At 41.5% G+C, this 13,999-nt stretch overlaps 2 protein-coding genes across 3 annotated transcripts; one reads left to right on the plus strand and one right to left on the minus strand.

The window, feature by feature from the left end:
* Positions 1–753: 753 nt before the first annotated feature.
* On the plus strand, positions 754–5,409 carry LOC107485616 (SPX domain-containing membrane protein At4g22990). Of its 2 annotated transcripts, none has more exons than XM_016106156.3 (11): positions 754–1,217; positions 1,333–1,409; positions 1,573–1,693; positions 2,133–2,444; positions 2,552–2,665; positions 2,753–3,213; positions 3,464–3,771; positions 4,000–4,169; positions 4,258–4,448; positions 4,552–4,685; positions 5,007–5,409. In XM_016106156.3, exons 2-11 carry the CDS (start codon positions 1,357–1,359, stop codon positions 5,243–5,245), a joined length of 2,103 nt encoding a protein of 700 aa, XP_015961642.1. In that variant the 5' UTR covers positions 754–1,217; positions 1,333–1,356; the 3' UTR covers positions 5,246–5,409. The 2 variants fall into 2 exon arrangements, with proteins under 2 accessions (XP_015961642.1, XP_015961641.1); XM_016106155.3 differs by having other exon boundaries at positions 762–1,217; positions 3,994–4,169.
* Positions 5,410–9,677: 4,268 nt separating this feature from the next.
* LOC107485583 (uncharacterized) lies at positions 9,678–11,583 on the minus strand. Its single transcript, XM_016106124.1, has 4 exons — positions 11,526–11,583; positions 10,605–11,233; positions 10,359–10,508; positions 9,678–10,253 (listed from the first exon to the last, which is right to left on the minus strand). The coding sequence occupies exons 1-4, from the start codon at positions 11,581–11,583 to the stop codon at positions 9,678–9,680; spliced, it is 1,413 nt and encodes a 470-aa protein (XP_015961610.1).
* Positions 11,584–13,999: the final 2,416 nt, after the last annotated feature.

Consider the following 13,999-nt stretch of genomic DNA (forward strand, 5'->3'; position numbering starts at 1 on the left):
TTTATATAAGTAGAAATACTTGTCCAATAAATGTTTTCAAACTTACCCAAAGTCTAATTTATTAAATTCTTGATAATAAAATCTGAATAATTCTACGGATATAATTTGTTATGAATAATGTTGATTCTGTATGTGTGACATTGGAAATTGATGTATGACGTAAATTAACGGTAAGATTTGTCTAAAATGTGGTGGGTGTACACGTGTCAGTTTGTGAGACAGTCCCTATGCAACGTCAACCCTTCAAACTTAAAGTTCACAAAATCACGTGTGCTTATATTATCTCTTCTCTCTTCTCAATTACTTTCAATTTTTATTTAATTTCTTCAATTTCATCACCACTATCTTCTTGGAAACAATTTTCTAATCTTATTTGTTGATAGCACTTATTTTTTAATTCTATTTACTTTTTTTTATTAAATTGAATTAAGTAGTCATTCAATGATTTAATATTTATTAATATGGCATGATATTATATTTATGTTTAAATTTAATATATGATGAAAATTTTGAAAATCCACATTATTCTCGTCCCATATTTTCTTGAGTTAAAACTTTACGTAAAGGTAAAAAATGTTTTCATGTCAAGAATAATAACCTATAAATAAATAAGTTGAAAATAATAGCAAGTAGTAATAAATTATAAAATTTATAAAAGAGTGGCATATCATTAAAAAAAGGCTTCTCTCTTTTATATGTTTTTCTTCTTTCTTCTTCTTCCCTTTTTTTTTGTAATGAATAACATGCAAATTTAGTCTTTTACCGTGTTTTCTCATCAGTTTGTCATGGAAACTTTAGTTTCTGAAGTATTTATGTAGTGTGTTGATGTTCTTGTTCCTCTTTAATTCCACTTTTCTTCTTGTGTGAAGCATCTTAATATATATGTAACTTTTGTGGTTGTTATGTGTTCATTTTTCTTGCTTACACCGATAATGTTATCCATGAAAGTAAATAATGTGGAAGATTAAATGGAGAAAAAAAAAACCATTATCAAATTTATTAAAGAAACAATTGTCATGGAGAAAATCAGAAGTTTTAATTAGATTTTGTTCTTTCCATTTCTTATAATATAGAAAATCTTTAAAGGCTATGTTTCCTAATTGAGCTAAACTATATATTTCAGAAAGCAAAGCCATGATGATGATCTTTTTGCCTTAAATTCTTGTTTTCTTCTTCTTCTGCTTTGATCTTCCAACAATTGAAGTTTTCATTATCAGGTTTCTGCTACTACTCTTCAAGAACCTTTCATAAAAGCTTTCAATAATAATAGCTTGAAGCTTTTTTGTTATGAGTTTTTGACAATCTCTTTATCTTTTTAATTATTTGATATAGTGCACCGATTTTTCTTTCTGGAAAATGGTTGGCTTTGGCAAGAAGTTGAGAGAATCACAAATACAAGAATGGAAAGGGTAAAATTCTTGAAGGATTATTTATCTTGATTCATTCTCTTCTGAAATTTCATATACTTTGTTCTGTTCTGCATCAGGCTTTTTTTTTTCCCTTTTTTATTGGTACCCTTTTAGTGATTGTTGGAATAATTCAGGAAATAAATGCTTATAATGAATTTTACAGGTATTATTTTAACTACAAACTGATGAAGAAGAAAGTGAAGAGATACTTAGAACAAATGGAGGTTGGAGCACAAAACCGCCACAATGTTCTCAGAGACTTCTCAGTGCTGCTAGACACTCAGGTTCCTATGCATGCACTTATATACTTTTAATTTTTTAAATATGCCATTTCCTTGAAACATATTTAAGGGACTCAATTCACATGCTAGCATTCGTATCTTCATCATGGCACTATTTAAGGTGCAACCGCACCAAATCTAATAGTACCCGAGTGTAAATTGACCTGATAAAATGAGTACAAATATCATTTCTCTTTGACTATTTTGTGTCGTTATCCAACTGGTATCTAATACTTCTTTTGTTCTTTTTTTTTTTCGTCCTTCACCTTACAAAATAGAAGGAATAGTACTTAAGATGCCTTTAGTATTTTTTTTTATCATTTTTAAAAAATATTGTAACCCTTTCTTTTCCCCTTCAAGTTGTCATGTATAGAACTTTTACTTTAGGGTTACTTGTGTTGCAAGCATGATCATACTTAAGGGTTACTTGTGTTGCAAGCAGATAGAAAAGATTGTTCTATTTCTGCTTGAACAACAAGGAGTTTTAGCACACAGGCTGTGTGATCTTGCACAAGAGCACCACAGTCTCTTACAGCAGCCGAATAATTCAAACATCTCTGAACTCCAAGAAGCATACAGAGAAGTCGGCCGAGATCTTCTGCGACTTCTTCATTTTCTAGAAATGAATGCAATTGGTCTGAGAAAGATCTTGAAGAAGTTTGACAAACGGCTTGGCTATAAATTCACAGACTATTACGTGAAGACGCGCGCAAATCATCCTTATTCGCAGTTAAGGCAGGTTTTCAGGCATGTGGTAATGTTTCTAAGTTCCAAATTCCAACCCCTTTTAAACCTTTGTTGTCATTGTCATGTGTTTGTAAAATTGAAGCAGTTTCAAGAAAATAATTGCTTGTTTCGCAGGGTATTGGCGCTGTCGTCGGAGTCTTATCTCATAGCTTTGCAGATCTTCATGATTTACAACTATGTCAAGGAAGCTACATTTCAATATATGATCAACCTTCCTATACTCATCAAGTTAGTCCTCAAATTCAGCAAAATTATATGCAATAATCTTGACTCAGATTTGAAAATTCTTCATGAAAAATTATTCTATGATTACAGGATCCAATTCTTGAGTCCATCAAATTGGCAGTGGACAGATTATCAAACTCAACAAGCTTCCTTCAGTTCTTGGGAAGGCGCGCTTTTATCGTGCAAAACGAGCAGCTACCATCTTCACCTGAAAATCAAATCATCATGGATGATCAATTTCATTTCATGTCACTTCTATTGAACTTGGCAAACACATTCTTGTACATGGTCAATACATACATCATTGTGCCTACAGCAGATAACTACTCCTTGAACCTTGGAGCTGCAGCCTCTGTATGTGGTGTGGTCATTGGATCTATGGCCGTGGCGCAAGTGTTTTCGTCAGTTTATTTCAGCGCGTGGTCTAATAGATCGTATCTGAGACCACTAATATTCAGTAGCATTGTTCTTCTAATTGGAAACACCTTGTATGCATTGGCTTATGACCTGAATTCATTACCAGTTCTTTTGATTGGACGCCTTTTTTGCGGGTGAGCTCTGCTTCAAACTCTGTTTTAAACTCTGTTTCGTTATGTTGCTTGCAACACAAGCAAATGAGTGTTTATGATGTTACACCTTACACACCATTCTTGCATTGATTTATGAATGTATGAAGACGAGGCATAGCGATTTATTGATATGGAATGGAGAGAGTATAATTCTTAATGTTTAATCTATGTTGCTTGCATCACAAGCAAATGAATGTTTATGTTTCATATCATTCTTACATTGAAATTTCAGGTTAGGCTCTGCAAGAGCAGTTAATAGGCGTTACATCAGCGACTGTGTACCGTCAAAACTTCGGATGCAGGCTTCGGCAGGCTTTGTTAGCGCGAGCGCTCTAGGAATGGCATGTGGTCCTGCACTTGCTTGGTTGTTGCAGAAAGATTTTAGGATTTTCAACCTCACCATGAACCAGGACACTTTACCTGGTTGGGTTATGGCTCTTGCATGGCTTATATATCTTTTATGGTTGTGGATTTGTTTCAAGGACCCTACAAACAACAAGAATGAAGGAATTCTCGTATCATATCAATCGAATAATGCCGGTATCTTGAAATTATCTTTAGATACATTTATTTTTTAACATATATAAAGTAGTTTTACACGTGCATCTAATGATATAACTGCTTTTTATATTGACCACGTGGATCGTCATTCAAAAAAATGGATATAATTACACAATTATGTAAAATGTTTTACACTGTGAGTGCATCAAAATTAAACTCATTTATTATTACAGTATTCATATTTGTTCCTTTAATGGTTAGGACCAGAAATACATGTTGCAGTAGAAGATGAACAAACACAACCATTGCTGATGAATACAGCAGAATCAAAGCAACAAGAGAATGAAGATGATGAAGAAGAAAATCCTGATAAAGAAACTCAAAAGCCTATAACTTCCATTGTAGCAGCATACAAGTTACTTACCCCATCAGTAAAGGTGACAAGCATAATTAACAACAAAATAGAAAAAAAGTTCAAACAAATTGTATATATGCATTAATTCTGATTCAATTGTATATTGTCAGGTTCAATTATATGTATATTTCATGCTCAAGTATGCAATGGAAATTGTGCTTGCTGAATCAAGCCTTGTGACTGAGTACTATTTTATATGGTCAACAAGCAATGTAGCAATTTTTCTTGCATGCCTTGGCCTAACTGTGCTTCCTGTCAATATAGTTGTTGGAAACTACATCAGCAACATTTTTGAGGAAAGGTAAATCCTCTTTTCTTCTTAATAAATATTATTATCAATAATATTAATATTTTAGAAAAATAATGTAGTTTCATTCTACTATTTAAATGGGTTTTGTTTGCAGACAAGTTCTGTTGGGTTCAGAAATCATGGTATGCATAGGACTAGTCCTAAGCTTCCAAGCAGTGATCCCTTATTCAGTGCCTCAATATGTTGGATCAGCCCTTATCACATTTGTATCTGCTGAGGTTCTTGAAGGTAGTTCAGATTTGTTCCTTCTATGAGCCCTAACTTTCAAATTATGGTTCGACCACTTGTACGAGACTCACGTGCAATTGTCTTCATGTAAAGTTGATAATTGAAAACTTTCAGATAATTTGACATGTTTGACTAAATTATCATCTAACAGTTTTTAACTATCAACTTCACATGAAAACAACTGTATGTAAGTTTCAACATTTTAAACATTTTATAGACTCAATTAAAACTTAAGTACAAAAAACTTGAACATTCTAATTAAACAAAGTAATATAGTAGTGGATCATCTAACATGGAGTCTGATGCATGAAAATCACTCAGGAGTAAACCTTTCACTACTATCAAGAGTGATGTCATCAAGGCTTTCACGTGGAACCTTCAATGGAGGATTGTTGTCAACAGAAGCTGGAACACTAGCAAGAGTAATTGCAGATGGAACCATAACTATCGCTGGCTATTTTGGTCAAAGTCAACTCCTCAATACCACTTTACTCCCTGCACTCTTCTTCTGCATCTCTTCCATTCTTGCTACTTGCTACACTTACAACTCTCTTTATTAGTTTGTTAATTAATTACCCTCCCCTTCTTAATTAGAACCTCAATTTGTATATATTCACCTTCTTTTTTGGTATATTAACGCCATGAGATTTTAACCTCATAAAATCTCATGCTTCTTGTTTAAACTTTCACCAATAAATTAAACAACTTTTAGTGGTTCTGTAAATGGCTTGCTTGGTAGTGACTAATGGTTAGAAGATATCAAAATTTGGTGTGATATAATAATTAGTTGTCCACTTAACACGCCTGTTTGGTTTGTAGACAAATACTATTAATATGCAATATTTTTCTTTATATTTATTTTGCATTTGAGTTGATATTAGTTAAGTTTTATTTGTTTTTTATATTTATTTTTATTTATAAAACCTACTAAATCGCCACTATAGAAATCTGTCTCTTCGAATAAATCGTTGCTTCACTTTAGTGCCTAGTGCCTACACTGCTAAATCGCGGGTTGGAACTAAGTTTTGAGCTTCCATTTAATTAGTAAATCATGGATTTTAGACTTTTAGCAGAGTTTTAGGCCCCGTTTGTTTTTTAAGATTGGGACTGAGGTTAGAGATCTGAGTATTATTGATTTATTATGTTTAGTTACTAGAGATTAGAATAAAAATTTCAGTTTTAGAATATAAAATTTCAATCTCACCTCCAAAAAATAAGAATGGAAGAAATTGAATTTTTTAAAAATAAAGAGTGAAACTTTAATAGTTTTTTTTATTTTCTTATTTAACTTTTCAAGTTGAAAAGTAATACTAAATCATTGATATTGCAATATATATATATATTTTTATTTAACTTTTTAAATTCAAAATACTAAATCGTGCCATTGCATTAGATATATACTAAATTAAGAAATATTGTAATTAATTTAGATTGGTCGAATTATTAATTCATTTGTCTATTTAAATAAGTATCAAAAGTTTGAATTTTATTTGGTGCATGCAGCAACTCATTGATAACATTATTTTCCAAATAATTTATTTAGCTAAATTATCTATATAATAGCTGTTCGGTAGGTCGGGTACCGGACGGTTTGGAGGGATCCTCGGATGGATAGGCGGGGTGTGGCCTGGGACCGAGTCGCGAGAGTGGAGTTGGAGTAGCCGATGTTCCGAGCTCTTGATGTGGAGAGAAAAAAGGGGGGTGTCACCTGCAAAGACACTCTGACGCTCTAGTCAGCCAAGTGTACAGGCGAAGAGTGAGAGAATGGTATGTGGCGTACCTTGGGGGAGGGGCAGGGCCCTCCCCATATATACCGTGTTAGAAGTAGGCCCTGCAAGGACAAACCCACCTTCCTCGAAGCTTCCTCACATAGCTATAGTGGAAAGCTGTCAAGGACGCGTGTCCGGGTCTCTGGTTAAGCTGCTCATACCCAGCCGTCTGGGTCGGGTAATCAGTGGGTCGGGTCGGCCCGCAAATGGTCTGGATCGGACCGTAACAGTGCCCCCAACGCGCTAGCAATGGTCGTGAGGGCTATTGGTGGCATGTTATGCCCCCTCTCGAGCGTTGTTGCTAAATCGGCCGCTTGTAGAGAGGACGTGTCCCTCGTGCGCGTGTCTGTTCGTTACTGGAGATAACCGTTCGTCGCCTCGTTCTTCGTGTCGGGCATTTAATGCTCATAATGGGTCGTTTCAAACCCTGTGAGTAAAGACTTTTTTACCCTTGCCTTTCGCGCTTCAAGTCAGTTTCTTAATCCCCCAGGCAGTTTCACTCCTCACTTCCATTCCATTTCCTTGCTCTTTTTCATTCCATTCTCTTGAATTTCCTACTATGATCTCCGTGTTTCTGAGTATTCACCCCCTTCTTGCTTTCCTCTCAGCCAACACAATTAATCAAGTAAGCACTCATCTCCTCTTTTTCTGCTTTGTGTTCACTTTACCTTCATCATTAGTTCCTCTGTATGCATGCTGTTTTTTTTATTTGTATGCTAAATGACCTTAGTGTTAAGTAGGTGCGTTAGGGGGGTTACCATTCCAGGGTATTAGCTTTTTAGGCTTTTGCTTGGTTTCTGCCTCAGCCATGCTTAATTCTAGTTACTGAATAGGCTAACTGTAGTTTCTGGGCTTTTTTCTGAGTCCCCGACCTCGTAGACTAACCGAGTGGTACCCCCACTGTAGGTATGCCTCGCATCGTCTCACGAGCCTCCTCCTCCAACGCGGGATACGACCCATACGCTTGTGTGACTTCTGATGTGAAGGATTCCCCGAACCAAATGGGTGAGGAGGAACTTACCGAGTTCTGCCAAGCCGAGTACTTGTGCGGCAGAACTGATGAGGAAGCCAACTACGACGTCTTTGTTCCTGACCCTAACGAACAGCTATACGAGCTTAACTTCCACTCCCCCCGGATCGCCGACTGGATTTGGTTCTATAAGTCCATGTTCACCCAAGTGGGGGTTTGTATTCCTTTTTCTGCTTTTCAAATGGCGCTCCTTAACCGGGTCTCCGTGGCACCGTCGCAGCTGCATCCGAACAGTTGGGCTTCCATCCGCTGTTTCGAGATGGTATGTGAATACCAAGAGCTGCCGATGTCCGTCGATGTTTTCCTTTATTTCTTCAACCTCACTAATCCTTCCAAGGAAGGGAAAGCGAGGAAAGGGTTCCTGTCCTTCCGATCTGCCCAGGGTCAGAGAATTTTTGGCTTGTTCGAGGACTCTTACCATGGGCTTAAGGACAAGTATTTTAAAGTGCGTCCAGTCAAAGGCCGCCATCTCTTCTAGTTGTCGTTAGAGGGAGAACGCCTCATTCCGACGTATTGGAGTTTCGGGGCGGGGTCTAACACCTTTATTAAGGTGACTTACAAGGGGATGTCCGTCGTGGACAAAAAGATTGTCGACGTGTTGTTGGCCATTTTTTGGAGAAATCATGTGAATCCCCACCTTCTTATGGGTAACCGGAAGGTCGCCCGGAATTATATTTATGAGTAGCTCTGACTTGTTTCTTGCATTACCGTTGCTTTGGTTGGTTATGCCGATTACACGACTAACTTGTTTATTTATTTGTTGTAGTGGGAATGTCTGCCGAGGTGACAGGCTTTGAGAGTTTGTACAAGACTTTTTTGGAGGAGAGTGACGAAGAGAAGGCTGATTGGAAGCCAGAAACCCTTCCTGGGGACAAGGAGGATCAGGCAGTGCCTTCACTCCGTGACGTCGATATGTCGGACAAGAATTCTGACAGGGCACACGTTTCTCCTGTTCATGGGGAGGCGGCTGGTATCGGGCATTCGTCTTCTGCTCAACAGGCCGAGGAAGACGACTTGAGGGTCATCCCTACTCCCAAGAGGCAGAGGTCATTCTCCAGCCCTGAAGGAGCCCTCACCGTGATCGAGAGGAACTTCGATGCCAAGACCTTCATAGAGTCTAGTTGCTTCCCGGCACGGAGGAACACTTCCATGGCTCCGACCTTGTGGGGCAGGCGAGGTGGATGTATCGTACCCTCCTTCGTGGTGCTGCTATAGCTCGGAAGGCCGAGTTCGAGTTGTCAGGGATGCAGTCGCTGCGTAGGAAGCTCGAATCTGCTGCTACAGCCAATAATCAATTCAAAACTCAAGTTGAAACGCTTTGGGAGCAGCTGTCCGAGGCGAAGGAGAAGTTTAAGACTGCCGAGGAGAAGGCCGAGTCTGCCGAGGAAAAATTGAAGACCTCTGATGCTATCGTATCCCGTTTAACCGAGTGGGAGATGATTTTGGAAAGCCAGCTCAATGCCGCGCAAGGTCGGGTGGTCGCTTTGGAGAAAGAAAGTGACACGGGCGTCTCCTCGGCTAAGGCCGCTCAAGCTGAAGCCGAAGAGTTTAAGAAGAAGCATAAAGAGATCATGAAGCAGGGAAAAAGTGCGATTCTGATGACTGAAGAGGCTCTTAAAGCCCAAGTGAAGATCGTGGCCCCTGACTTTGACACATCGGCGATCAGGGTCTTCAAAACAATCAAGGATGGCAAGATTGTCGATATGCCCAAGAAATGATCTCTTGTATTTTTGCATGGGGTTTGTGATTTTGTTGTGGAACTTGTGGAACTTTCTTTTTGGTATACTTTAGTAGTTGCTTGGTCGGCTTGTGATTATTATCTTTCTCTGCTTGTTTGGTAGCATTTTCGTTTTGTTTTGTTGCTGTTTTCTTGGTATTGGCTTGTCGCTAGTGTTTGTTTACTGTTATGTTGGTAATTTGGCGAAGCCAAGTCGTGGCTTTGCTGTAGCCGTTTGTTATGGCGTTAACTTAGTTGGCTCCCGGGGTGATTAGTCCCGAGACACCGTATCGTCGTCCCGTTTAACATGTATTCTAAGGAACTTGTCGTGGGATGCGTAAGTGGAGAAAAGTAAATGGGAAGGTAATTTTGACAAGTAAACATTAATCGGTATTTAAACAAGTCTATTGTCATGATAAGTAATTAACAAAAGTAAACCCTTGAGCTCGTCGGATCGCCTAATCGGCGTGTTTGAGCTAGGAATAAAATCTTCTCAAGTTACCTGCATTCCAAGTTCTCGGGACTTCCTTGTCATCGAGCTTCTCCAATTTGTAGGCGCCCTTGCCAATTACCTCTCTGACTCTGTAGGGGCCTTCCCAGTTTGCCAGCAGTTTACCTTCCCCTTGAGTTGGTAGCCCGATATCGTTGCGTTGCAGGACGAGGTCATTTTGTTCAAATTCTCTCTTGAGCACTCTGGTGTTGTAGCGTAGGGTCATTCTTTGCTTTAGTGCTATTTCTGACAAATGGGCCATCTCCCTAGCCTCATCTGCTAGGTCCTTTTCCACAGCTTCCTCTACCCCCTTCAGAAGTAATCGTGGACTCGGCTCGCCAATCTCAACGGGTATCATTGCATCCACCCCGTACGTCAGGCGAAAAGGGGTTTCTCCTATGGACGACTGCTCCGTTGTTCGATAAGACCAGATAATCGAGGCGAGTTCGTCAGCCCATGCATCTTTTTTGTTGGCCAGCCGCTTCTTGAGGCCCAGCAAGATGACCTTGTTTGCAGCCTCAACTTGACCGTTCGTCTGGGAGTGCTCTACAGAGGAGAATTTCTATTTTATGACCAGACCGGTGAGAAACTCTGCGAACTTCTTGTCAGTGAATTGTGTCTCGTTATCAGAGACAATGACTTCCGGGATGCCGAATCGAGTTATCACCTGCCTCAACATAAACTTTCGACAATTGGATGAGGATATGCTGGCCAGTGGTTCAGCCTCTATCCATTTAGTGTAGTAGTCGATGGCAACTATGAGGTATTTGACTTGTCCCGGGCCAATCGGGAAAGGTCCTAGTAGGTCGACTCCCCACTGTGCGAAAGGTCAAGAGGAAGTCAATAGACTTAGTTCGGTTGCTGGTGTTTTGTGGAAGTTGGCGTTCTCTTGGCACTTGACGCATTTCCTTACGAATTCTTTGGAGTCCATCATCATCAATGGCCAGTAATATCCAGCTCGGATGAGTTTTCTTGCTAGGGCTTTACCCCCGATGTGGTGACCACAACACCCTTCGTGGACTTCTTTGAGTACGTAGTCCGTTTGGTCGGGATGCAGGCACTTCAGTAAGGGCTGGCTAAGTCCCTTTTTAAACAGTTGGCCTTGTATGATCGCATATTTGGCCACCTCCCTTCTCAACGCTTTAGCTTCCTTCTCGTCGTCAGGGAGTCTGCCGTTTTCTAGGAAATTTGTGATGGGGTCCATCCAGGAAGGGCCTATCTTTATCAGGTGGAGGGCAACTGTTGGTTCTTTTATCATGCCTTGAATGAGGGACCGGTTGCCAACTCCCGATTTCGTGCTTGCTAGCTTGGATAGGAGGTCTGCCCGTGTGTTCCTTTCCCTCGGAACGTGTTGGACCGTGACCTCCTCGAATTGTTTGCTCAGCTCTTTGACCTTCTCCAGGTACTTCTGCAGCAGCGAGTCTCTGGCTTGGTAGCTTCCATTTACTTGCGAGGTGATGACCTGTGAGTCACTACACACCTCCAGCCTCGTAGCCCCGACTTCCCGAGCTACGATTAAGCCGCCCAGGAGGGCCTTGTACTCTACTTGGTTGTTCGATACGGGGAATTAAAACTTGATTGATTGTTCGTATATGACCCCGGCAGAGCTTTCCAAAATGATCCTGGCATCTTCGGATGTTTGGTTGGAGGCCCCGTCCACATGGAGCCTCCACCGTATGCCCGCCTCCTCAGTCGGGTCCCTCGTTACCTCTACCAAGAAGTCTGTCATTGCTTGTGCCTTAATCGCATGTCGAGGCTCATATCGTAAATCGTACTGAGATAGCTCGATGGCCCAAGTCATCATTCTTCCCGCTAAGTTGGGTTTTTGGAGTACCTGGCGGATTCCCTGGTCCGTTCTCACGACCACTTGGTGACCCTGGAAGTATTGCCATAGTCTGCGAGAAGAGGTTAGCAGTGCCAGAGCCAGCTTCTCTAGTTTGCTGTATCTCAGTTTTGCTCCTTGCAGTGCTCTACTCACAAAGTAAATTGGTTGTTGAACCTTCCCTTCTTCCCATACCAAAACTGCCGCTAGCGCTTCCTCCGTTATGGCCAAGTATAGGTAGAGCCGGGGTCCATTCAAACACTATCCCCTTTTTCCTAAGGTTAAAAAATGGTAGTACCCTAGTAGCCGACGCACCGAGGAAACGGAATAGGGCGGTGAGTCTGCCTGACAACCTCTGCACATCCTTAACACACTCCGGACTCTTTTTCTGGAGTATTGCCTAGCACTTTTCTGGGTTGGCCTCGACCCCCCTCTGGGTTATCATGAACCCTAGGAATTTTCCCGCTTCCATGGCGAAGGCGCATTTGAGTGAGTTGAGCCTCATGCCGTGTTGTCGGAGGGAGGCGAACACATTTTCCAGGTCGCTTAATAGGTCTTCGGGTCGGATGTTTTTTGCAAGGATATCGTCAACATATACTTCCACCGTTTTGCCTATGAGGTCGCTGAATATCTTGTTCATTAACCTTTGGTACGTGGCCCCGGCGTTCTTCAGGCCGAACGACATTACCTTGTAGCAGTATATTCCTCCCGACGTTATGAACGCTGTCTTCTCTTCGTCTGGCCGGTGCATTGGAATTTGAATATAGCCAGAATAAGCATCCATAAAGCTCAGATACCGATATCCCACTACTGCGTCGACGAGCACATCAATATTGGGTAGGGGGTAGCAGTCCTTAGGGCATGCTTTGTTGAGGTCGGAATAATCTACGCACATCCTCCATTTTTCATTGTGCTTTTTTACCAGAACTACATTCGACAGCCAAGTCAAGTAGTCGAGTTCTCGAATAAATCCTGCTTCGAGGAGGCTAGCTGTCTGCCTGGCCACCTCCTCTGCTTGCTCCTGCGACATTTTCCTTCTCCTTTGAGCTACCGGTCAGGCCTCCGCCAACACGGCCAAGTGATGTGACAGTAGTTGGGGGTCTATCATCGGCATGTCGGCTGGCGTCTATGCAAATAGGTCGCCGTTAGCCCTGATCATTTCCATTAGAGGTTCCTTCAGGTCGTGCGGGAGGTTTCTGTTTACAAAGGTGAACTTCTCCTCAGTGTCCCCGACTCTGAACCTCTCTAAGTTCCCTTTCGGCTCGGGTCTCGGCTTGTCGCTGACTCTAGCGTCCAAGTCGACGAGGAACACTCCCGATGCATCTTTAGATTTCTACCTTAGGGAGAGGCTGGCATTGTCGCAAGCGACTGCCATTTCCAAGTCTCCTTTTATAGATCCCACGGATCTGTCATCAGCGATGAACTTCATTATCAACATCCTTGTGCTGATTACTGCTCCGAGGTCGTTGATAGTCTTCCTCCCTAAGATGACATTGTAGGCCGTGGAGTCTCGTAGAGCCACGAACTCGGCCATTACCGACCTTCGCCCCTGTCCTGACCCTACAGATATTGGTAGGGAGATTATCCCATCTGGCTTGATGAAGTGGTCGCCCAAACCCATAACACCGTGCTGGTGCGTCTTTAAATCGGCATCCCGTAGGCCCAAGGCATCGAACACGTTGCGAAACATGACATTCGAGTCAGCCCTGGTGTCCACGAGGATCTGCTTGATGAGGCCAGTTCCCACTCTGGCCGTGATGACCATGGGAGGTTTTTCGCGGCCTCATCGAACCATTGGTCCTCTAGACCGAATGAGATGGGCAGGAGCCTCTTGGAGCTTCACACAGAAGATGAGGAAACCGCCAGGACCTTGGGGCTTTGACAAAATTCCCTTCTCGGCTATCAGCTGATAAACCTCTATGATGGGGACGGTAAGGGGCTGTAATTTGTGAATTTTCCGACTCGAGGAAACGACCTGGGTGTCTTGCTCGGACCGCCGTCTCTGGCGTGTTCCTTCTGCCTTTCTCCTCTACCGTGCTACCGGGTTTGACTGTAGGAGGGTTGCCGCTTGTTGGCAGCCACGACCTGGTGACAAACCCCAACTTGATGGTTTATCTTGTATTGATTTTAGGGGATTTTATAACCTTTTACCCACATTTATTCAATGAAATAGCATGATTTTGTATATTCTCCTTTAATTGTGCTTAAGAGTGAAAACATGCTTTTTAGGTCTTAAAATAGCTAAATGTAATTTACCTTGATTCCATTAGATGCCTTGATATGTTTGCTAAGTGATTTCAGATTTAGGAGGCAAAGATTGGATCAAGGAAATGAAGAAAAAGCATGTAAAGTTGGAGAACTCATGAAGAAATGAAAGAAACCGGAAAGCTGTCAAGCCGACCTCTTCGCACTTAATTGACCATAACTTGAGCTACAGAGGTCCAAATGATACGGTTCCAGTTGGGTTGGAAAGCTAACATCCGGGG

The sequence above is a fragment of the Arachis duranensis genome, chromosome 4 (assembly GCF_000817695.3).
Source record: "Arachis duranensis cultivar V14167 chromosome 4, aradu.V14167.gnm2.J7QH, whole genome shotgun sequence".
Taxonomy (NCBI): domain Eukaryota; kingdom Viridiplantae; phylum Streptophyta; class Magnoliopsida; order Fabales; family Fabaceae; genus Arachis; species Arachis duranensis.